General features: G+C 28.8%; 1 protein-coding gene and 1 non-coding gene across 2 annotated transcripts in view; one reads left to right on the top strand and one right to left on the bottom strand.

Annotated features, from left to right (window-relative positions):
- The window catches only part of LOC106679737 (stromelysin-3), a 107,849-nt gene that overhangs the window by 68,135 nt on the left and 14,776 nt on the right, over positions 1-24,938 (bottom strand). Inside the window, exon 2 of the mRNA XM_067051629.1 lies at positions 19,457-19,624. Within this exon, the coding sequence (XP_066907730.1) occupies positions 19,457-19,624 (168 nt within the window). The remainder of the gene's footprint in view (positions 1-19,456; positions 19,625-24,938) is intronic.
- Positions 10,407-10,478, top strand: TRNAH-GUG (transfer RNA histidin (anticodon GUG)). The gene has a single exon. It is a non-coding gene; the product is annotated as a tRNA-His (tRNA).

Raw genomic sequence — 24,938 nt, 5'->3', positions numbered from 1 at the left:
TGGCTATTTCTTTGTACTTTCTAATGTCTAAACTGGCGCACGATAATGGCTCTGCCTAGACGGTTAATGGTTCCCAGAGGGTACCTACCCTCTGTTATCTATATGTCTTTGTACATTACTTGCCTAGGTCCGGCGGTACCTTTGGCATGCCGACAAAAGAAATTATTTTAAGTTAAAAAACTCCAGCTGGTACCTCTCATACATATCAATATATAGTTTTCATTCAATAATCAGCAAAGGTAGAAAAATAATAATAAATAAAGAAAAAGGCAGGGAAAAAAATACAAAAATAAATCGTCTGTTATAATATATTGTATTTTTTAAATTTAATTATTTCATAAATACACTGAATTTTCTTGTTGAACATTATTTTGAATTTATAACAAATGTTCTTTTCATCCTTTCTCTCAACTTCCTTTTTTTTCTCCAATGATTCGGCTCTTAAACCATTACAAATGAGACCTTGATTTAATTTATTCAAATTTAAAATATTACAGGCTATTTTGTCCTAGTCAATTCATTCATCAGTTTCATTCATTGTGATGATAGCGTGGTAAATAGTTAAAGGTAATTGATATAAAAGTTCAATTGATTAATTAATCGACTTGGACATAATAAAAGCATATACATGAGCATAATAGCGCGTAGACTTGGTACATCATATCAAGGCCTCCTTGATAATTGTTCAACGTCCGAAAAGTTGGAGAAAATAAATAAATTTGATAGAAATAATTGAAAGAAGTTGTACTTTAAATTAATAATCCATTCTAAAACAAGATATTAATATATCAAAGAACCAATGGCGATATTCAGCGGGTTCCCTTAGGTTTGGCCTGCGAAGCTGGAGTAATCAGCTTTGAGCACTTTTCTATTAGCAAACCATTTGTTAAATATTTTGGAAATCACCACGAACATTTAACCAATTAATTTTTGAAGCATTGCCTTTTACCATTGTGAATAAATAAATTTCGTTTAAATAAATAAAATTGTATCCATTTTAGTCTCAAAACATTTTGTATTCCATTTAGTCCGACGTTTCGGCCAATTCGGCCATCCTCAAGGACAATCATAATACAATTTCAGAACTAAAACATTTAAGAAACTACTTCATGGAGGCTATTTTCCCCAGGCCATTTCTATAGGTCCTGAATATAGCCTAATTAGTCAATTTTTCTCATTAAATAAAAAATTAATAATTGTGATTAATAATTTTAATTTTAAATTTAATATGAACAATTCACTAATTAGGATATATTGAGGACTGATACAAATGACATGAAATGACAAATAAATTTAAGTGAAACCAATAATTTTAATAAAACTGATGCTTCAAGTTTTTAACAGTTGAAACTAAGTGTTAGTTGTTTCGATAATCGTTTTATGGACTTATATTTTATTATTGTGAGGAATTGGAACTCAGACACAACAGTTAAAGTCGTTGGAAAACTAAACAAACACTGTATATATTGAAAACATGCAAAGGTTAATTATTTAAAACAAACTATTGAAGGAACTTTAGAGTAAGCCATTTTGAAAATTTGACTTTTGAGACCTGTCAGACAAGAACAAGCTGATATTAAAAACCATTTAGTTGTACTATGATGTACCAAGTTTAGAGCCATTTTCGAGAAAATCGAAAAGAAAAATTGATTATAAAAATGGCTCTTACGGAATGTCAATTTCATCGAAAACGTTGCTGTTACATTCTAGATATATACTTGATTTAATTATGTTATTTCGATTCGTTCGTTTGTTTTGGTTTTGTTTTTTTGCAGAAGGCTGTTCACATAAAAACATACCTTTTAACGTGAGTTAGTTATTTGAACCCATAGAACCTCAAAACGTGTATTTTTGCCTAAAAATAGGATTCGAAATTTTTTATAGCCGTAATGATTTTCTGTACAATAAGCATACATGGAAGTGAAAGAAAATACTGATAAAATTGCGGAATTTGAACTCGAACATTTCAGGCCCTAAACTTTCTTGTTTCGGAAATACATTCAAAAATAAAATTTTCTTTTTCTTTAACAGGACGATCGCTCCTTTCATACCTCTTCTCTTTCCACGAATGACTGGAAGAGAAGAACATGATAACCACAGATGGCCACTATCAGAAGTCACCTGATGTAGCCCTCAGGACGGTGCCCGCAATCAACTAACCCAATAGGACGATTAGGAAGATAGGTCTCCTTGATAGCGTTAGGTAGACGGGGGCGGGGCGGGTTGTGACCCCACACTGAGCTATCGAAGCTGTGAACAGGCCATTTAGCTAATCCCCTTATCTATGTGCCGTCTCTTCATTACCTGTTCCACGCTGTTTAATATTCTCCTTCATCTGTTACTGTCTCAGTTGGCCGCTTTCTTTTCGAAAAACAATTAAGTCTTGCTTCTGACCCCTCATGGGATATTGGAGAACAGTCATGTAATATTTACAATCTCGTTATTAGAGACCGGATTTCAGTAATAATAATAATAATAATTGCAGTAACATAAAATGAAAAAGTGCAGTAAACAAAAAAATGTGTAAAAACACCAAATTGAGTAAAATCTGTACAAAACGCCCAAATCTGTAACAGAAGCTCACTCACTGAAATTATTATACCCACTTACATTAAATCTGTTTCAACTAATATGTATTAGAATCTTACACAATGGGCAATAAAACTGGATTGCATCACATAATAACAAAAGTAACTCATAAAGCCAACTTTGAATTTGACACTGTTTCATGATCCATAATCATCTTATAATAAACAGATATCACTGAGAGTCCTTCCTAAATGTCAACTGTGTAAAGAATCTTTGGGGAGTGTCCCAAATACAGAGGGATCATGAAAAATGTGTTTCTCTATAGGGCCTTGGGGACAATTTGGAGAATATTATAAAAACTATCAAGTTCATTTGAGGATGACCATCTAAGGTACTTGTATTTGCTCAACACCTATCAAATATCAAAAATTGTTGGCGATATAATATTTTGTTTTTAAAAGAATCGCCATGCTATTCTTCCTTAATACAGGAATTAGAATAATAAATTAATAATAATGTTAAAAATAAGAAACAAATGGGGAAATTAAATCGAAAGGAAGCTTTAAAAATATTTAGAGTAAGAGTCCAGCCATTGTGACAGTGAAAATAAAATAGAAAAGTAGTGTACGTTATAGAATATTTTAATTTAAGATAAAGTATTCAACTATGGATAAAAATCAAAAAGACCATGGAACTAGTGAAAAGGCCTAAAAAAAAAAAAAAGCTATTATAGTAAGATACTATGAAGGTTTCTAGCTCAAATGGCCTAGAATATAATATATGTCAGTAAACTTGCTTCATACAATTTTAATTACTTCATAAGCTTTATTTTTAAGTTTTCCAGGCACTCTGTCAGTACTTTAATTTAAATATCATTACCTTGTAAAGATTTTGCCAGACAAATAACCACAAAGTTTAAATAGATAATTGTTCCTAAGGAACTACTGTCCCAGAATAAAATTATTTTTTCATTCATAAGCTAGCCAATCAAAATTAGTGAATAAAACAACAACCAACCAAAAATCAACTCTAAAAATCAAACAAAAAGTAGTGAATAAAAAATCAATAATGGTTCACTTATTCAGACCTCATCGGATCAGATAAAAAATTATCATAAATTAAGTACTTTAAGCGATTTTGAGAGAATAAATATCCGAGACTTTTTTTCAAAACATTTATTTTTAAAATAATTTCAGTATCAAATATTAATATTTCAAATTATTGTTATTTTACGAGGAGATTGTCTGGGTTGTAGTCAAGAAAAACAAAAATATTTAAAACTATTTATTAATGGCAAATGTTTTGACCCACACATCAGGTCTTCTGTTGTGATTAGCGGAGGTGTGCACCAATCAGCATGGACGGTCTCCTTCTAATTCAATAATTTATATATAATATAATTATTTTTTGAGTTTCAAATTAAAGAGAAACAATAATATCTTTTGTTTTTTTATGAAACAGTAACACATATTCTGTTGTACAATGTACAGTCTCAATATTGGTAGTCTGTACGACTATGATTTTGTGGTTTTTACTACTGATGATAGACAAAATGTTGACTAGTTCATTATTAGTTGCAGTTTGAGCAACTAAAAGATTTAATTTATTTTTTTATTTATTTAATTTAATTTTAAAAATGTTATAGCAATAAACTAATTTTATTGCATGGTTTATTGGAGGAGCAGCAAAAATTAGTGCCTGCCTTTGTCATGAAGAGTTTTAGTGTTATAGTAAAAATATATACTTGGAACATATTCCTATTGAAACAGTACTAAATAGAAAATTTGGTTTTTGGTATTTTTTTATTTTTTAAACATAAAAATAAATAATTAAACTAGGCCAGCACTAGCATTGACTTTAACAATTATGTGTGTGCACGGGATATCAAGCATATCTTCAATTTAAAAATTAAATCCACCAATAACTGAACTGTTTAATTCTCATTAGTAACACATTTGTAGAAAATTTTTTTAGTAAAAATGAGATTATTACATGTATAGAAGAATAATGTAGGAAACTTCTAAATGTATATTAAGAGATTTAACAAAAATATGTATTCTTGAGGGATAAATTACATTTCAGGATAATTGTGAGGAATAGAGATATGAATTTAATGAACAAAATGATAATCAATTTATTGGAAGATTATTGATTGACCGTGTGTATAGATAAATGGAATATGGTCCGGGTGCGGTACAAAAAAACTCAAATAGTTGATAATTATACTATTTTATTGAGCCAACGTTTCGCCCCACGTTGCAGGGCTTCATTAGGGCTGTTTTGACGGCAATCAAAAATAAAGTGGCCCCGTGTGTTTTGTGACATACTGGAAGATTATTGATTGACCGTGTGTATAGATGAATGGAATATGGTCCAGGTGCGGTAAAAAAAACTCAAATAGTAGATAATTATACTATTTTATTGAGCCAACGTGGGGCGAAACGTTGGCTCAATAAAATAGTATAATTATCTACTATTTGAGTTTTTTTTTACCGCACCTGGACCATATTCCATTCATAATCAATTTATCTATTTTATAAATATGGAATCTGAAACTCTCTTGTGAATTGTATTCAAACAAATAATTCCATTATTGTCTTTTCTTTGTTTCATCCCTTTTAGAATTAATTTTTATCAGGAGATTAGAAATTTAAAATTCTGAGGATACCACTGATAAACTGGTGCCGGCAGTCCTTCACATGTACGTTGGGCTACGCTCCTTGGAACTAGGAACTAACATAAACTAAATTCAAACCTACACAAAAAAAATGTGTATTCACATATTTTATAGCCCTTATGTTATATATAAAGTCTTTTATATAATTTGCACTCAATTTTTATAGTTTTATTTTTCATACTAATTGATTTTTTTAGTGGCTTCATTCAATAAAAATATTCATAATTTTGAATTTAAGTGACTAAAATTTTACTGAAATAAATTTTCCAATGATTTAACTCCAAAATAACTTAAAATGGGGTGATGCTGATAAAATAGGGACAGGCTGTATTAATATTTATAGAAAATTGTTATACCCAACACTTTTGCAATTATTAAAATGAAACGCCATTAAACATTTTTATAATATTATATATTTATATTAATATAATATAATTGATATCCATCTATAAACCTGAGATATATGGATTTCTGTCGTGACATTAACAGCTAAAATACAAAGTTTCAAGTATAAGGACTAGCCTGTCCACCGTAGTTCCAGTTGCTTTGAAGAAGTGGGGAGTAGAACATTCGATAAATCATTTGTTCACTATTATTATTAATCTTAATGACCATCTCATTTAAAAAGTTAATAATAGTTTTGAAAATAAGTTCCATCAATGAAGCACAAAAGAAAAAAACATATTTTTTTATAATAATTAAATATTTTAAAACCAGGGAAAATTAGGTTGTATGCTTAGCAGTAAGTAATAATAATATTTGAAGATATTTTCTGAAATCAATCCATTTATCCAGATGTGAAATGTGTGAAATTTTATTTTTTTATTATTCATTTAAATTTCAAAAATCAGAATTTAATCAGTAACTCCTTACTGTGCATAGCCAAAACTAATACTGAACATGTCAAATCTTGTCAAAGACATATAGTGTCACTCACCTCAATAGTTTAATAAACAATAAATCAATAATAATGATTGACATTCAACTATTTTTTTTTTTAATTCACATATAATAATTTTTATGCATGCTTTATTTTCATTTAATAAAATTACATTGAGCCAAATATGTATATATTTAATTTTTATAATTTACTATTACGGTTTTCTATTGTTTTTCTTATTAATTAATTGATTACTTTTCACTTATTTTTATCACAAATAATAACTGTGTATATTTAAGAAAAAAAATTAAAATCTGTACCGCTACAACCAATGAAGGGTATGTTTCTGTATCGTTTATCGGATTTATTTACTGTATGGGAACAAAAATTTATCAGATGATAAATAAATGAAAACTGTGTTCAGTACTTTGGTAAGGAAGTACAGTTACTAGACCAGGGGTTGTGCAAGGAGGTGATTTCGTCAGAATCATGCTTGACCGCCAGAGTTTTACCCAATTTAAACTGAGTATATAGCTCATGTAATTTAATATTACAGTTCTTTTTTAAATACATATTTAAATAATTTATCCTCTCTTTAAATAATTTATCCTTTCAATAAAAAAAGTTTAATTTGTTCAAATAATACAATATATTTTTAAATAATATATAATTTTGTTATTTGAAATGAAATTCCTTTATTTATCAAAGAAAATTTCACCTATTAATTTGATCACTATTTACTTCAATTTATCCAACGTTCTAATTTTGAACGTTCAGATGCACATTTGTGATATTATAAGTGGTTTATTATTCGGGATAAAATATCACTATAAATCAATTCATTATTATTCTATTTTCATTTTTGTTTCATTAATTCCAAATTGCCTCCTACTTTTGACCCATTTAATGCAGAATGACATTCCAGAATGTAAAGTAAGATTTTTGCCTGCTGAAGGATGACATTCAAGAATGCTCTTGTGCAAACACAGTTTTAATGAGACCTTCTGGGGATACTGTTGGATAGAGAATGCTGGTCTTTCAATTCCCCCTTTTGAAACATCTATATTTATAATGCTGATGAATGTTTTCATTTAGGGACTATATATGAGAAATACCTGATACCGAAGACAGTTTGAAAACAATTCATATTTTATTTTTCGATCAACTGATAAATTTCAAATCAATATTTTCAGATTTAATGAGTTAAGGCACAACAATCAGAAATAATTCCAATTTCTTGATCATCAGAACGTAAAGTCTATTTTTGTAGACAGTATACTTCTGATTTGTTAGCATCAAGGATGCTTGCTATCTTTTCAGTCTAACTTTATTCAATTTTTCTTTTTTCATTTTAATCTCATAAAGACCAGACTATTTCATTTTATGTTCCTCTACCATTACACATTTGGGTCTGACTTTGAGGCTGTCCTTCTATTTTCGTTTCACATTAATTTCTTTCAGGTTTTTCCTGAATCTTGAGTCTGAAGATAAACCTAGTCTACATTCCTATAACTTTATTTGCTGGTTCATCCAGTTTTCATACTATATGGTTAGACTAGGAGCTTTGTTTAAGGCATTTTCTTTACATTCGACCATTATAAGTAACGGGTAGTATACTAATTTATGCTTTTCGATCTACTGTTCTTTAGTTAGTTTACATTTAAGTGATATCTAAATATTAAAGGAATAAAATATGAATCATACTTTGATTCCCTCCACATTAATGTTTATTTCACTGAACTTTATTATAATTTATTATATCAATTTAATTTAAACTTAAACTTAGCCTAACACGTGGGCTAACACTGTCAGGGACATTCATGTATGACCTACCGACCACTCTTTCATAGCTCATCTTCATAATATGACCAAACCGTTTTAATTATTGTATCATGATAAAAGAGGAAACACTGATTTTCTAGTAGGACCAAAACAATTGGCTGTTTTCAATCACCATTCACACATACAGGTCCTAGATTCTACTCAAAGTTACTCTATAAAACATGTCATTATCAAAACATATTAGATATGAACCTAATATAATTCTAAGATCAGATATGATGACATTTAACTATTATATTTTAATTCATGATAAAGCTACATATTTATTTTGAATTTATTCATTAAAAATTCTTAATATTTTATTTGAGCAACTTAGTTACAAACATGGTCAGGTCCATTTTTTCATAAAATGAGGTAGATATTGTTTCCTTCAGGTGTTTTCATCCACTATACATTACTAATGCTCTTTTGTTACAATAATAGCTAGTAATATGTTAAAAATGTGTTCAAACACATGCCTTCTTAACACAAAACAGCTTGCTTCACAAGTTCGTTGTTTTAAACTTGGTTGTATTCAGTGGAAGCAATCATGGCCAAGTATTCAGACAATGTGACATAGAAAAGCTTCATCTATCCTTTGGTTGTCAATGTATAATTGTATTTTTGCTGTTGTGATGAAATATGTTTAGTTTTTTTTTTTCAATTACATGAAAAGTGTTGTTAAGCGGTCCTGGAAGGTTTGTATCTAAGTTTCTCCTTTATTAATTACATCAAAGTGATGTTAGAAACATTAAAAATTTAACAGATACAAGAGAAGCTTTCTCAAAAAAATTTTAATGTTATTCATTTAAGAACAACAAAAGTATAGAATGAGTTTTAAAAGTTCCTGAATTATAAAATAGCTAAATAACCAAAGTTTCTTAAGTCAAATAATATATTTCGTTGAATAAAAACATTTTTTTTTAAAAAATCTGATGGAAGCTAATTGAAAAATTAATTAATTAATAGGCCTCAGAAATGAGAATAACACCAAAAGAGAATTTAATCCCATGTATTAAGAAAGCATGGGATAAATGAGGGATTAAGTAAATTAAATAACCACATATAAAGGTTAAAACTATTGCACTATTTGAATCAAATTAATGGTCTCAGTTGTCTGAGCATTATCGAAAGAGACTCAATTCTAAACCTCAGTAAAATGTCAAGCTTTCCAAGTTATTTTAAATTTCAAAATTTAATTTTGCCTTCTGACAATTGGATTCGAGTATAATTCAAGAGCAATATGAAGCTAAACATTTAATCTCAGGAGTAAAGCAGAATGACAGATTTGTATTAGATAATAAGAGTGTGTAAAAGCTTTAAAGCTCAGAGCAGCTAATGGAGTGGAAAAATCAAAATTTCAATATCAATAAAATAAGAAATCATTAGATTGTAAATTACTATTACATATATAATCAATAATTGGAGTAAAACATTAATTTTAAAGCATCAGTATTTCATATCCTACACAAAGTTACTTTTACATTATTTTTAGTTACTAAGTAAGAATATCTTTTCATCTTTTAGGTCATAATTAATAACAGGGAACAAAATCATAATTATTTACCATATCAATATAAATAATTTCATCTTTCTCATTTATACTTATAAATGTTTTTTTTATTTTTATTTTATTTTGAACTTAATTTTTATTTTTTATTTATGAACAAAAATAAGAGTGTCTTGTAACAAAAGTTTGAAAACACTGGACTAAACAATATACTTAAATAATTTTAATTATTATAATCCTCATTAATTTAAATTGTATTAAAATCATATAGAAAAATTGATTTATTTCCCAACACTTACAGATTGTGAAGTACAATTAGATGATTTAGAATTTTTTTTTTTTTTTCATATTGAATAAACATGTCATTTTTTTTCCTTTCCAACCGAGAAAACTTAACCTAAATTGAAAATATTTAAAAAAATTAAAAGGATCAATTATTTTGATATTTGCTATTTTAAAACTTTTTCTATGAGCATCTAGTAATAAAAGAACCAATGCAACCTTTATTATGATGTATTATGCTTTTTCTTGTACTATACATTATGTATACATTTACTACTGAAGTTTGAATACATGAAGGTGATACATTTAGGTTTGTAAGTAATTTGATGGATTAATATAATTAATAACTTAACTCACAAACTAATCAACTTAAATTAATTTAATTAAAACAATTTTAATGAATCCCTTAAAAATTAATATGTTATTAATCACAATATAAAATTGTTGAGAAATTAATATAATATTTATAATTGAAGTGAAATTAAATATCAGGAAATTAGTTAAAATAAAGCACCTTATTTGAGAAGAAACTTAATTATTATTTAACTTTTAACAAGTGCTTAAAAATAAATAACAGTTTGTATAATATATCAAACAAATGATGATAAAGACTGAATTAAAACTATATTTATCAAGATTCAACCATAATATATTTTGATTTAAAATATTTTAAGATATGATACATATTTTGGTCTTCGGTGAGAGTAGCCGTGATCGTCTAGTGGTTAGGACATTGCGTTGTGGCCGCAATAACCCAGGTTCGAATCCTGGTCACGGCACACAAATTTTTTTCTTTAATAATAATGTTTAAAACTATTTCCGTTTCAAAGCTACATTTAATATTACTTTTTTAAAAATAATAAAATTAATTAATATTTTTTATAATAATAATCAGTACTTTTTCGTATATTATAGTCTTGCAAATTAAAAAAATATAAAAAGTAATATTTTATTATTTAGGCTATTGCCAAATATTTATTTCGAAAGAATATTGAATTAGAACGTAGAGACCTATTTTCATTATTTTTTTTTAATTGTTGACAATTTAATTAATATCTTTTCTTTTCACAATTTAATTGATCAATGATTTTTCTCATCATTCATTGTGACTTAACAACTGGTCTATATTTCTTTAAGGATAAAAAATAATGAATCCTGCCATAGTTCAAATAATTTTTAAATAAAAAAACAATCATGTTTAAAATCTCAAATTGGTTTGTGATAAATTATGAATGATTATTTGGTTATGGATCACCTTATAATAGTTTGTTGTAACGAGGGTTTGTTGAATATATTAAGTAAATATCGTTGAAAGTAAAACACTTTTTAACGCCTTAATTAGATTTTTTCTAAAGAATGGTGAACTTAAAGAATTATTAATAAGAAAATCGTACAATTAAGCAAACAAAACCATAAAATGAATAACGGTTATTGCCGTAAAAGGATTATTTCTCATGAATGATTAAAAAAGAACAATTTGAAAATAGAATGAATTATTATTAGAACGAGACCGCTTACTTCATGATAGTTTTTTTTAAACATTAAAATGAAGTATACCAATATTCAGTCCTGTCTCGACTCAAGAAAGGTTGTGTTTCTTAGTGACTACAAATGCTCCATTTATCTTGCCATAGTTGGAATATATAATGTCGTTGAATAAGAAGAACAAAACTATAAAAAGAAACATTCTTGCTAAGTGTTGCAATCACTAGAATAGTACTGTACTTCGTTCTTAGCAAGATCCGGGATTCCAATTCAGGAGAGCTGGGGAAAACCTGAGGAGTTTAACTCCAAACAAACAGTATGGTAAATATTCGATTCGCTGCTAGTACCTATATGGAGTTTATATTATGTATATATACTTTTTTTCATGACTGTTGTAGGTATATATATATGTTTTATGAATCTTGAGGATCAGTGAAAAATACAAATTTATTTAGGCGACGTTTCGCAACTTTATTTGTTTCCATAGTCATACCCTACAATGAAAAAAAAACAATTTTTTAGAGCAAATACTTTCATCAACTACTTACTACACAGTGTAATTTATGATTAAAAACTATTACAATTAAAAATGGTTTAATAAGAATATTACAATTGTCTATTACAGTGTGTTCTACATTGTGATCCAACTAGTTTGTGCCAGATAAGTAGGTTTGCTTTGGTTTTTCCAACACGTTACAGTTTTTTATCTTAGAAAGTAGTCCGTGTGTTATTTCTATTTTGTATTTTGTCTGTTTCTATTAAGCGTTGTTAATTGTGTTTTATGTATTAATTAGGATAGAGTAACGCGAATTAAATATTGTACATCATATTTTTTTTTTTTACATCCAAAATGTTACTAGATTTTTCACATTTTCTCGATTTTCTCCAAAACGGCTCAAACGATTTTGATTTAACTCGGTATATTTTTCTACAATCAAATTATCTTCAATATCAGCTAGATGTTATCCTCATTTAAATAGTTAACTTAACTTAAATGGTTAGACAGGATAGCTTAAAGCGGCATTGAAACAATGAATTCTTCTAAAGTACCTTTAATATTAATTATTTAATAATCAACCATCTCCTATTGTTATTAGTAATAAAATATGAACTAGGAAGGAGTTTTATAATTAAATAGGAGAGAAAACAGTATTCACATAAACGTTTAAAACCGACTGAGAAATCGAAAATAGCCAAGAGCGCCCCATATCTACTACTATCACTCCATAGTATACGACTTTTTTTAGCTTTTGTTAAACTTTGTTCTATTCAGAAAAAACGTTAATAATCGTCTTACACGCTTTTAGAAACCCTTAAATATGAATTTTCATAGCAACAAAAACAACTTTTCGATCATAATGTTTAAGTGATTTTGATTTTCTTTATCTGAAAAAAATTAGCCTCACATAGTGCAATAGTAATAAACAATGGATAAATATAAAATATGATTGAATTATTGTTTTTTCATGGTTTTTATGACAACAGACATGTTTTACTTTCACTTACCAATATATCTATTGTATAAATTGGAATGGTCAAATCTTTGTCCACAATTAACATTTGAAGTACTGGACCGATTTGCGTGCAGTTTTTTTCAAACTGTTTTAAGGGCGAAATATGGATTTCAAATAGGGACAAAAAATCAGACGTTTTATTTTATATTTCTGGTTCAAATTGATTTAATTAGACTCGGTTTGTATATAGTGTTCCAAACCACTGCTAAGACTAATCTATACTAATATAGATTGGTGTAGCCGTTTTGAAATTTTTTAGATACTTTAAAAGAAATATAGGGCTGACGTAAGGCGAAAATTGGACTAATGTTTTTTTCGAAAAAGCGTATTTAAAGTTTTCTTGTGGTGCTAAAAACGAATATTAACTTTGTTTCACTCCTAAAAATTTTTTTACCACATTATCACATGTCAGTCAGTCTTAATTTTTTCAATATTTTGAAAATTTTGAGCCAAAGGGAGCGTTTTTATTTAAAAACTATATATAGTTTTGGTAGAACACAGTTGAACATACTTTAGACAGTAAAATTACCTTAAATAATAAGAAAATATCACCTTAATCGGACCAGTACTAACGATACAGCGAAATTAATTGTTATTCTATTGAATTAGTAACTATTCATATTTTATGGAGTACATACATGAGAATATGATAGATAATAAAATTTCTTTAAATAATAGACGGTTCATAGTAATATAATATAGATAGTTCAATTTATGTTACCAAATATAAAAATAAAGAATACGTTTATGTTTAATTTAACTATGTACAATAATATAAATTAAACTATCAATTGTGTTTATTATATCTATATACTTCCTCTAATATAGCAATAGCGCAGCATTGCCGGACAGCTAGTGAAATATAAAGTAAGGGAAGTATTGTCATCGTAATAAGTCAAAAAAATGGTAGCTGTTTTGACATGTACAATGTAAATTTTAAAACAGCACAAAAAACGCTAAAATTTATCATATATAGGAAAAGCTATGAAAAGAACAATAAAACAGAGTAATAGAGCATAGTAAAAGAAAATAAATAAAGGTCCAATTAAAATTTATTTAACAAATCCGAAGCTAGCTAACAACAAATATAGTCACTTTCTACAGTATAATCAGGTAGTTGTGACGCTGGTAATAGGGCCACAGCCTGTTATATCTGATAACGTTGCAGATTATACTCATTTGCTGTGTAATGACGGTCGTTAAATTTACAAACATGTTATCATCACCCTTTCAAAGGACTATCAGTCTATTTATAGGGTGGTTTTAAACTAATAACATGTGTATATATGGTTTGTAAAACATTTCTATCACTACCTATGTCTTGGGTTCAGTAATTGGTAAGGAAGAGCATTTCTTGACCGAAGTTTAAACAAAGAGGTGATGTGGTCAGTTGGCACTGGTACTGGTAATGATGGGGGAAATAAGTCCGGCGTGTGGGCCTATTGGTCCTTTTTCCAATCCCAAGACACACTAATAGAATGACTCTTTTTATCACTTTTATTCTTCTATATCGAACTTGTTTGACTTTCTAATGAAATTTGAAAAGGGCACCCAATCTATAGAGGAAGCCTAATTATCTAGGATTATATCAGAGCCTAGAAGCCTTTTTCTTAGTGACGTATACCGGTCAGAATCTGCTAGTAGGACAGATCTTTTAAGATTGCATTGACCTGTAAGAACTTCTATTAGTAATTGAAGTTCATTTCTGTATAGACTTAGCAGCCACTTAGTTCTATTAGTAGAGGGTTTAGTTATTAGTAATTTGGCCTGTCTTAGCCCTATACATTCCCTCCACTAAGGAGTTGCACAAGGGTCCGCTACAAGGGTCTGCTATCTGACTTATTTGCTCTGATGCCTTTTAGAGATGCATAGAAACGGCTCTGACCCCATTCAAGGGTACTCAGCCCCATTTCTAACACGCTGATGAGCTTTCTCATCTCCAGTGATTCCCTCATGACCGGGGACCCGAACTAACTCAAGTTCCTTTGAGCTCACCAATGACTCTAAAGCTTGTTTGCTCTGTCACCAATGTAGAGGTGACTCTAGATGACTCAAGTGATTGAAGGGCAGACAGACTATCTAAAAAGATGGTGATACCTATCCTTGTATTATACTTGTATTATTACAGTGGTTAGTTGGTAGGTTGTTTTGATGATGTTTAAGGTGAAAAAGCATCTTGATCACTATCCTTATATGTGATGTTAATATAGCAATTAATAAATAAATTCAATGAAGTCATTAAGAAAGGGAATAATAGAAAAAGGTAGAAAGAAAACAAAAATTAAAACCAATAATAATATGTAATCAATAAATAAAGAAAAATGTCACATTTTTTCATTGATCTGATAAATTATTTATTTTTTTTACTATTGATAAATTAATATGATCTTTAATTTTATATAAGTAAATATTTAAAAAATAAACTGAAATCATGTTAAGATGAGTGCAAATTATAATGTCTCACTGAAATAAATCAAATTTGAAAATTCTCTGCCATATTCAGAATATTTATGAAGAAATCAATTAAAAATGTTTTATAGTTAATTATATAAAAATAAATTAAACAAAAACATTCTAAAATAATTGGACGTTATCATTTAACAACAGTTGACCCACACTATTACACGCCACATTATATCGCGGGTTCAGATATAACACGGATCTATCCTTAGGATTAACCACATTATAGAGCAACATGCAATAGAACGCATTAAGCACATTGTACTTTCGTACTTTGTGTCATGAATCCATGAAATTTTTGCAAGTTGCCCGAGTACTTCCGTCTAGTAAGATTCTTACCATTTGCCAGGACAATTAGTGTTTTCATCATCGAAACTTCTGGTTCACTAAACCTATTACTATCATATATTTTTAAAATTTGAGACATTTAAATTATCATATTCTTACCGGAAACTTGAGACTAAATTGTGTTATACTTATCATTTGCAACTTTTGAAATATTTGACAAAGAAAATTAACAGATTTACAAATTTAAAAAATATTTTTTAACCAAAGTTTAGCGATTCAATTCCCACATTCTATGCTACATATCTACAGTTCCTATTCATTAAATTATTATTATTATAAAAATAATTACGAACTTTCGCAAATGTCTTGATTGACTTTCATAGGATTGTCAAACCAATAAAAATAATATCCATTGTTTCAAAAGTTGTATAAAACATTTTTTAAGATGCCTTTAGACTCTGAAGTAGATCCGTTATTAAGACCCGTGACTGAAAGAGCTTCCCTGACTGTTCTCAAGCAGTGAGTCAGCACTTCAAGTCCTTGAACTTCAAATAGTCGCCTATCAAACCACAACTTCTAGCACATTCCTCTGTCTGGATAAACAATGGCATTCGACTGGTTTGGCGTCTTGAATATTAAGCAAGGTAAATTGATCTTAAGTTAATCATCTACTAGGCCAATGTGTGGTGGGAGTACATACTAGTTTTGACTATTATTATTATTATTATTATAACAAAATTATACTTTTTTACTTGTTAGTATTATGTACCAGTAGTTTAGTGAGTTCAAGTATTCTTGGTGTCATCGGACCCAGTGATTCCACACATTCCTCGAGTGAACTGTTATAACTTGCCAGTGTTTATTTTTATCTTTTATGGAATTTTTCTGGTAAAGAAGATTAATTATTTAAGAAAGAAAAAGTTTGGTTATTTTTAAAAATTTTATTTTTCTGAGACTCAAATAATCTTCTATCAGAAGTCTGGATTTATAATAAAATTGTTATTATTATAACTGAATTTTCTTTTTCATCAAGACATCAGAATATCAGATAAATTCTACAATTTGGCACAAAGTAATCCACTTTTACGGCAATACACTATAATCGGCGATATGCTTGATTAATTCTTTTTAATTTTTTATCAATTTCGTTTTCTTATTTTTCTTTTTTTTTCTTTCTTATTTCTACTTCCACTAAATAATTTATGATATATTAAAACTGGAAAACTAGTTTAAATTTTAATAGATATAACGGTTCACTACGTTCTGTCGCGCCAATAATAATTATAAATTTACTCTACAATGCATATACATTATAATAAAAAAAAAATATCTGACTAGGTATAAGTATGTGAATTTAGCATCCCAATACAGTGGGCAGCATTTTTAATTATGTTTTTTTCTTAATCCGCAAAGAAAAACATTAAAAGTATAAAAAAATATGAAAATCATCATATATATATTGTTTTATTATTACTTTTTTATAGCAGGAATGTTTGAAGCAATTATTAAAACAATTATGAATAAACACAACCTGTTCCTCAGATTTTTCCAATTTATTTCCCTATTATTTTTGGTAGTTTAAATAGAATCACCACTACGAATCGAGATGACATTTTTTAAAACTAATATATTTCAGTTTCTATTACCTACGACAAATATGACCGCGTCATTTATTTAAACTATAAAAAGAATGACTAGTTTAATGAACGAAAAAAAAGAAGCTTTAAGTGCCTTTGTGAGATCTAGTTTACACAAGATTATCTAACAAAATTTGAGGAAGGAACCGTCAAGTTAAGAAACACTAATTGAAGATTAGTCATGAACGTAAATATAAAACAATTGGATTACTTTTAGTTTGAAATGGGCAGTAACTGATATCAGCTAAATGCAGTTGATCTTATTACTCTGTGATGAATCCTGAACGTATTTAATAAATATATGATGTAAGTTTCAAACTTGTCTATGTTTAGCAAAAGCTATTTAAGACCTGAGTAGGTACTGCTTCGTTTTGAAAAGTTTAAGACATAAACAAGGAAAATGATGTCTTAAATTGGTCTCATAAAAGATGTGTTCTTTTAATTTTGCTTTTTTGGAATAAATAACCAGTTCACATTACTTCCTATAAAAATCAATGGATAAATAAATAATATTAAACAATTTGATAGATAATTAAATGAGAAATACTGAAAAAACAGAGAGAGGAGTTCGAATCGGAAAAAGCCGAGACCAAATTCAAATTTTCATAACGAGTGAATATTTCTCTTATTTTATAATTTAATTTGATTTTTTATAGTGGTTTTCACATTGGGTAAATATAGTTATTTAATTTTTAGAGGTTTTGATGATTACACAATATTTTAACAAACTATCGATTAAACAATATTTTGTTTTTTCCTACTTTAAATATTGTCTTTCATGTTTGGCAATTGTTTGAATATTCGATTTTTGCTTTACTTCTAAAGTTTTACTTCATACGATTATAAGTTTGTTGTTGGATAACACAAAGAATATTAGCTAAGGTAAATAATAGGGAGCTAAAGGTGCTTTCTAGAAGTATTCCGGTGAATTGTGAAAACGAAGAAGAAAGTGGTTGTCTAGATAAGCAGAAACAAATCTATAACAAAATTTTATTATTTATTTTTAATTCAAAATCTTAAATATAAATTTACACCTCACACCCAATTATTTAAAAACATTTTGCAGGCTATTCTGCCCAGGTCATTAATTAAAAGTCATATTGCCCTATTCTGTCACAATTTCATTCATTTTTAAATCTTTTAATTTTAGATAACTTACACTATCAACTATCAATAGTAAACTATCGATGTCATCATACTATTGATATCAATACTACACTATGTTCAATACAGAGTTCATAAACCTATGATTATATGATAGTTGGTATAAAATCAAACCTGCAAAATATTTTTAAATGATTGTATGTGAGATGTAAATTTATTTTTAAGATTATCCTTGAAGATGGCCGAATTGGTCGAAACGTTGGACTGTTGAGTTTTAACATGGATACCAATTGATTTATATAAAAAATAAATACCAGTCTCAAAAATTGAAAATATTATATTATATATAGTTAAATACAGAGTTCAAAGTAAAATGCCTCATCAGTCTGAGTTTCAATCTTCAAGATGAAGTTAGATTTCCTAAGCTGTAAGCAACTTTAATTGCTGGTAACTGAAAATGGAATTTAGAAAAAGTTTTGTGATAAATTCATTTATCGATTTCAATTGTAGTTCACGATGTAATTGACTACTTCTTATAAAGCAAAGGATACTACTGTGATTTTATGACTTTCTTTTATAAAGATTTTTTGAATGCAAGCTTGAAAAAGCAAAATAAAGATAGAAGTTGGTTTTTATTACGTTATCCAAAAGATTGTTAACTTATCAATAATCGATTGATTAAGTAAAATAAAAAAAAAATAAAAAACTGAAGGGTCTTGTGTTGAGTAATTTGTAAATTTTCTACCCACGGTTGTACAGAGAGGTAATGTGGTGAAGTTCACGCTCCAACGCAACAGGGTTGATTTTACTAATTTTTATTATCATTTTTGGAAAATATTAAAGTTTTATAATCGTTTTAATTCATTATGGTATTTTTACTTTAATAAGGTAATCTTTACATGGGTGATGTGGTATCTAATAATAATGAATTTTATGAAAATAATAATATGTATTAAATACTATCAACAATACTGTACTTATTTTTATATGCACGTCCTAATTCAAAAATAATCGTCTACTTAATACACGCTCATAAAAAAAAATTATTTCAATTTTCTTTTAAATTTTACTTACCTTTTTCCAAATATCATATATTCCTGCTTTCTTAACTGTTTTTAAAAATATTATAAGAGACTAATTAGGGAATCTATTTATCCAAAATCCTTCTAGTTAAGCATCAATTTGGATTGGTTGGGTAAATCGGATATTTTTTTTTATGGGTGTATTAGGGCTTAAGCTCTAAAATTAATAATATGCTGCTGAACCTACCTCCAATGTCTTATTGTCCAATTCACCCGTTATTTCAATGCCTCCGAACTTCTGCACTTCTTTGATGGCCTCTTTGAACTTGGGCTCCATGATGTTCCCCAATAGAGGTTGAGCCGCTGAGCCGCCTTCGGACCCTTCTATGTAGCCAAACTTACGCATGAAGTCCAACTGAAACAATTAATTTTGTTACTAATTATGTTATTTTAATACAATATTTGGTTTTAATTCAATTAATTAAGAGATGGAAGGATATTCACCCAAAGTAATAGTCCAAGGAATCAAGGAAAAAATTAAGTCATTATACCACAGTCTTTGATTATTTCGATGAAAACTGAGCATAGCTAATATTAAAAATTGATGAATCTTTCAACCACAGTTGGGAGAGAAACAAAATACTGGCTGTTTAAAACGTTCCAAAAATTAATCTTTTCAAGTTCCATTTCTTTAAAACTTCATAAAACACTAAAATAACTAATCGAAAGTCAATTATAATAGAATCAATCTGCTAATATATGAGTCTTAAAAAAATTGTTTAGGGCCAATAGTTCTCGAGATACATTTTTTCAAAAAAGCAACCTTTTATTTTAGAAAACCTTTTCTACTTTAAATAATTACCTATAAAGGTTTTATGTTGTTGTTTTAAGAATATGGAGCTCCGAATAAAAAATTTTATGTTTTTTCTAAAATAAAATTAATACATTCATTCACATTAAATAATTCAATATTTGCCTTTTAATGACATTTGATGTATCCCTTGTATTTTCGAGGTAAAAATTGAACTTTTTTCTAACAGAAAATAAAGCACAATGTTTTATTTACCTGAAAAATCTAAAAAATGAATTTTTTGTAACTTCTGGAATAGCCACTATTTTTTATTCCCTTTAATTATGGCTAATAGAGTCATTAACTGTATATATTTTTCATAAAAGTAATTGGGTGAATAACTTCTTTTTTTTCTCTCATCTTGGGCCCTTATACTTAGATTATTATATAGATTTCTCGGCTCGATTCAAATATTCAATTGAACTGATTCCTAAAAATTAAAATATATCAACCCCTATTCTTCAAATCCATTTAGCCGAAACAGGCCACTTGATGAAATATGAGGGCTTTTTTGAGTGTGGGATGCAAATCTCAGACGATGGAGTATCTCCTCTGCAAGATATAAGCCGTTGAAATTCAAAAGGAAACTTTAATTCTACAAAAGGATATATTATTTCTCTCCTGCTTATTAGAGAAGTTGAGACTGAATGGGCTAACCTTTGAAATGTATTTCCCTGGGAGGGTAGTTGGGTATTAAAATATGAATAGGATAGGGCTAAAATTAATACATCCTTTGAATTATTTAAATTTTTAATAAACGTCCTTTCCCTTTTCATAAGAAAGGGCATGGAATATCTAATTCATGCATAAAGTACAATTAATGCCCCTTTAAGCATTGCTATTCGAGGAAAGACCTTTTCTTTAATATAAGCTCCTAGTTTGAGCCGTCTGTTTTTTGTTTTCTTTTCTTTTCTTAAAAAAAACATAAGTAGAAAAATATTAAAGTATTATATTCGCTTTAATTCTTCATAATTTTTATATGTGATTTAGCATGTAATGTTCTAAAAGAGTATTAAAAAATTTAAAATGACAATACGAAAATAATAATACTTCTTTTGTTTAGATATTTCTATACCAGTCAATTTTGTTTTGTGCATACATGCAATATAAGTCCCAATAAAGTATATTTCTGTATCTATACACGTTTTAGGACATTTAATGGCAAATAAAGGATGAAAATGTCATTGGCTCTAAATATATATTTGGACATGGTATTTCATAAATAAGGAGGGAAAATAAATTAATAGAAAAAATTTATTTCTATACATTTTTATCAGAACTATTGATATAATATGCTCCATTTTGAAAAAAGGAGAGGAAACGAACAATGATTATTATAGAGGCGTACCTTTCCTTAACACGTTATACAAAGTCTTTTCAATTCTGCTGAACAAAAAAGTCCAGTTTGGGTCCTAGAAGATCTTAGGTAAAGTGTGCAATTAGACCAGGCAGATCAACTATAGAACATATTTTTGATGAGGCAAATGTTGGAAAACATACGAATACCAGATAAAACTACATCACATTTTAAACAGGCCTATAATAGAATAAACAGGGTGGAATTACTGAAAACAATGGTGAAATTAGGAATATTAAAAAAGCTAGTCGCTTTGACAGGAATGGCCCTGAACTGTAGCAGGTCTATAGTAATTGAATGGTCCATTGTCGGAGGATTTCGAGCTCAGAGACGGACTGAAGCAAGGAGATCCATTCCCACTCTGTTCAACATTACTCCAGTACGCAGTAAGAGACATTCGGACATATCCTGGTGGCACTATTCATTACAGGATGACACAAAATCAAGCCTATACTGACGATGTCGTAATACTGTCAAGAAATGTAACCTGAAATGGCTTCAAATTAATGATTATTTACAAGCTAAATTAAAGAAAACCGTTTGGAGTAGATATGTATCAAAATAGGAAACCACACACTGAAAACAGTCGAAGCGTTTAAGTATTGTGTGCAATAATAACCGAAAATAGTGAAATGGTGGAGGAAAGGTGAAAGGAAAGGAAAGAAAGGAAGTAATCAATTCAATTAGGAAATTAAAAGCAAGGATAGCGCTGAGGATAAAAGCTGCCTTGCTGTGAGACAAATTCAGAATTACAGATCCCTGTCTCACAGGCTCAAGATAATGGTGTATGAAAAATTTGTAGGTCCTGTCGTCACCTATGGTTCTGAGACTTAGATGGTACTTAAGACCTCAGAAAGCAAGTTGTTGGCCAAAGGAGAGTCGTATTTTGCGCAGAATCTATGGTCTAGTATGCCATCAAGCACAATGGAGAATCTAAACCAATGAGGAGTTGCGTTAGATGTACGCAAAACTGGATTTGGTGTGAATGTGAGAGGAAGGTAAGTCAGATAGCTGGACCATATAGCACGTATGCCTTGGGAATCAATCCCCAAAATTTTGCTCTAAGACCGACTAAGGCCCTGTTTCATAATGTATTAGTTCAAAATACAAGTATAGAAACAGCGTGTTAACTACTCAAATACTTTTTTTTTTCATTATAGGGAGGACTATTAGTGATATTACAGGAGTTAAAAAGTACTAAAGTACTAGTTACTATTGTACAAGTCAGTGTAATTGTATTGGGTTAAATCGACAAGACTAATAGTATTAGTTTGTTCTTTAATATGAAACAGAGCCCTGGTAGAAGACATGATAGCGAAAGGTTATTTGAGGTGGCTGGAGTAGAGATTTTGGAAAAGATGGCGGATGCTCGCAAGGGATAGTGGAGAATGAAGGAGGCTTATAAGAGAGTTAAACAAAAATTGATACAGCCATTTTTGACAAAATAATAAAAATGTTTTAATTTTTTTAGTACGTAGTACCATATACGGTAAGGGACGTGGCGGACATGCGGGTCGGGGCGCAGGTCTCAGTATGCTTGTTTCGGAACGTTGTGGGTTCGATTCCCACCTGGTGCAGTTAACTTTCATTTATCGGCGGTCCCGAAGAATGAATCTTGACACTCTCCCCTTGGTTAGTACGCGGCAACTCAGGTAGCCGCCAGGGGTTGGCAAAAAGAACCACTAGGCCAACTTGGCGGACTTGTTCCCCCCACCAAATACCAGTACCAGTACCATATAAGTTATGCTTATTTTAGCAAAAAAAAAAAAAAATAACATTCCAGGCATATACCTATCTTAAATAGGTAATTTCAGTTATGTTCAATTTACTTTTTTGAGCCATACTCTCCTACACATTAAAAAGTTTGGGAGACTTGATTAGTAGGACTTAGGGAACATTAAAACGTGTATTTCTGTTGGAAAAAACTCACAATAGGATTCCAAGGAAAAATATGTAATATTAAAATAAAGTAATGATAATCATTATAAATCGCAAGATTATTGTTACATTTATTTCTGCTATTGTTATAGGGAAGACATTTATTATTGATTAAATTAATTAATATTTTATTTATTATTATTTTATTAATAGAAATGTTAGGTATTTGAAAATACCAATAGCTTTTACTTGATGTAGTAGTCATATTATTTATTTAATGCTTGGTGAACAATTCAATTACAACTCTATCTCTCTGCCACACAGATCTATCATGTAATCAGTTAATTGTACCTATATGATGAAGAGTAACGCGTATGATTCTTATTACCCCCAAATATGGCAGTGGAAACAGACTCAAAGAGGTCTTACTTATTATAAGGATATTTATTACTCATCATTCATAAATTACTTTTTATTAATCGTTAATTTATATCGCTTTAAAATTTAATTCAGCAATACATTTATTCTTTATTTAATTAATTAGCAGTAATTAATAGAATTTAATATATGTATATGCCTTTTTTTCTCAAGCTTAATAAATAAATGTTTATTTCCTTTTTTTTGTGTGTGTGAATATTAGGCTCTAAGTATTACTTTAAGTTAATTTTATTATTTTAATTTTACTGTTTCTTACTGCATTTTATTTATTTTTTATTGATCAATGAATTTTTATCATTTCTTTTTGAAATGTAAAATTTATAGTTTAAGCTTTTGTTTGGCTTTTTTTTTTAACCGTTCAATTTAATTAAATTTAATGATATTTACGTTTAACTTTGGCTAGTCAGTCACCAAAATTCTAGTTTGAACCCTCACTGATATCACATCACCCTTAGAAAAATAAATATATGTTTCTTAGTTACAGCATATAAGGTTTAAGGACTGATTATTTGAGTTGTTCATGACTAACTACATTCAGATTAGGTCACGAAGGCACCTTTAGATTGTATTTAGTTGAATTTCTTAGTTATGATCTTTTCAGAAAGAGTCCTTCATTTAATACATTTCAAAGAAATTATTACAAAAAAGTATGGTTGAGTCAGACTGTGAAGTATGTACAAATGCACTTCTCTATTCCACGTCCATGCCTTTATAATTTATGCATACTTACCACACCTATTTTTACCTTGATTATATTTGCGTGAGTGTTATGAAAATTATGTGAGATGGAATGCAAAAAAATGTGTATATGAGAATGAATTTAAAAATAAATACTTGGCCTACAATGAAGCAATCAAAATTTGAAAAATGTGATCAAAGTTATTGTAAGTTTTTATATAACTTTCTATGTACATTCTTATCATATTTCAAAATGATTTTATTCTGTTCTCGTTTTGTCCTGATAAAGCCCTGTAAAATGGATGTTGGATACTAATAAATAGTTTTTACCTTATTTTGAGCGCATTTTTTTAACGCTACACGGACCAACTTCTTGGTTTCTCAAGTAATTTATATTTAAGATAATAAAAAAAACATATAACCGACAGCAAACTGATTTTGTCATACCTGTTAGTTGACGTATCTAAGACATGGATAAAAATATTAAAATGTTTTTTTCGAGACTCCATATTTATCACCACATTCAAG

The sequence above is a fragment of the Halyomorpha halys genome, unplaced genomic scaffold (assembly GCF_000696795.3).
Source record: "Halyomorpha halys isolate HHAL.00 unplaced genomic scaffold, Hhal_1.1 Scaffold216.1, whole genome shotgun sequence".
Classification (NCBI taxonomy): domain Eukaryota; kingdom Metazoa; phylum Arthropoda; class Insecta; order Hemiptera; family Pentatomidae; genus Halyomorpha; species Halyomorpha halys.
Note: the sequence above shows the minus strand (reverse complement) of the source record. Positions and strands in the feature narration are given on the sequence as shown.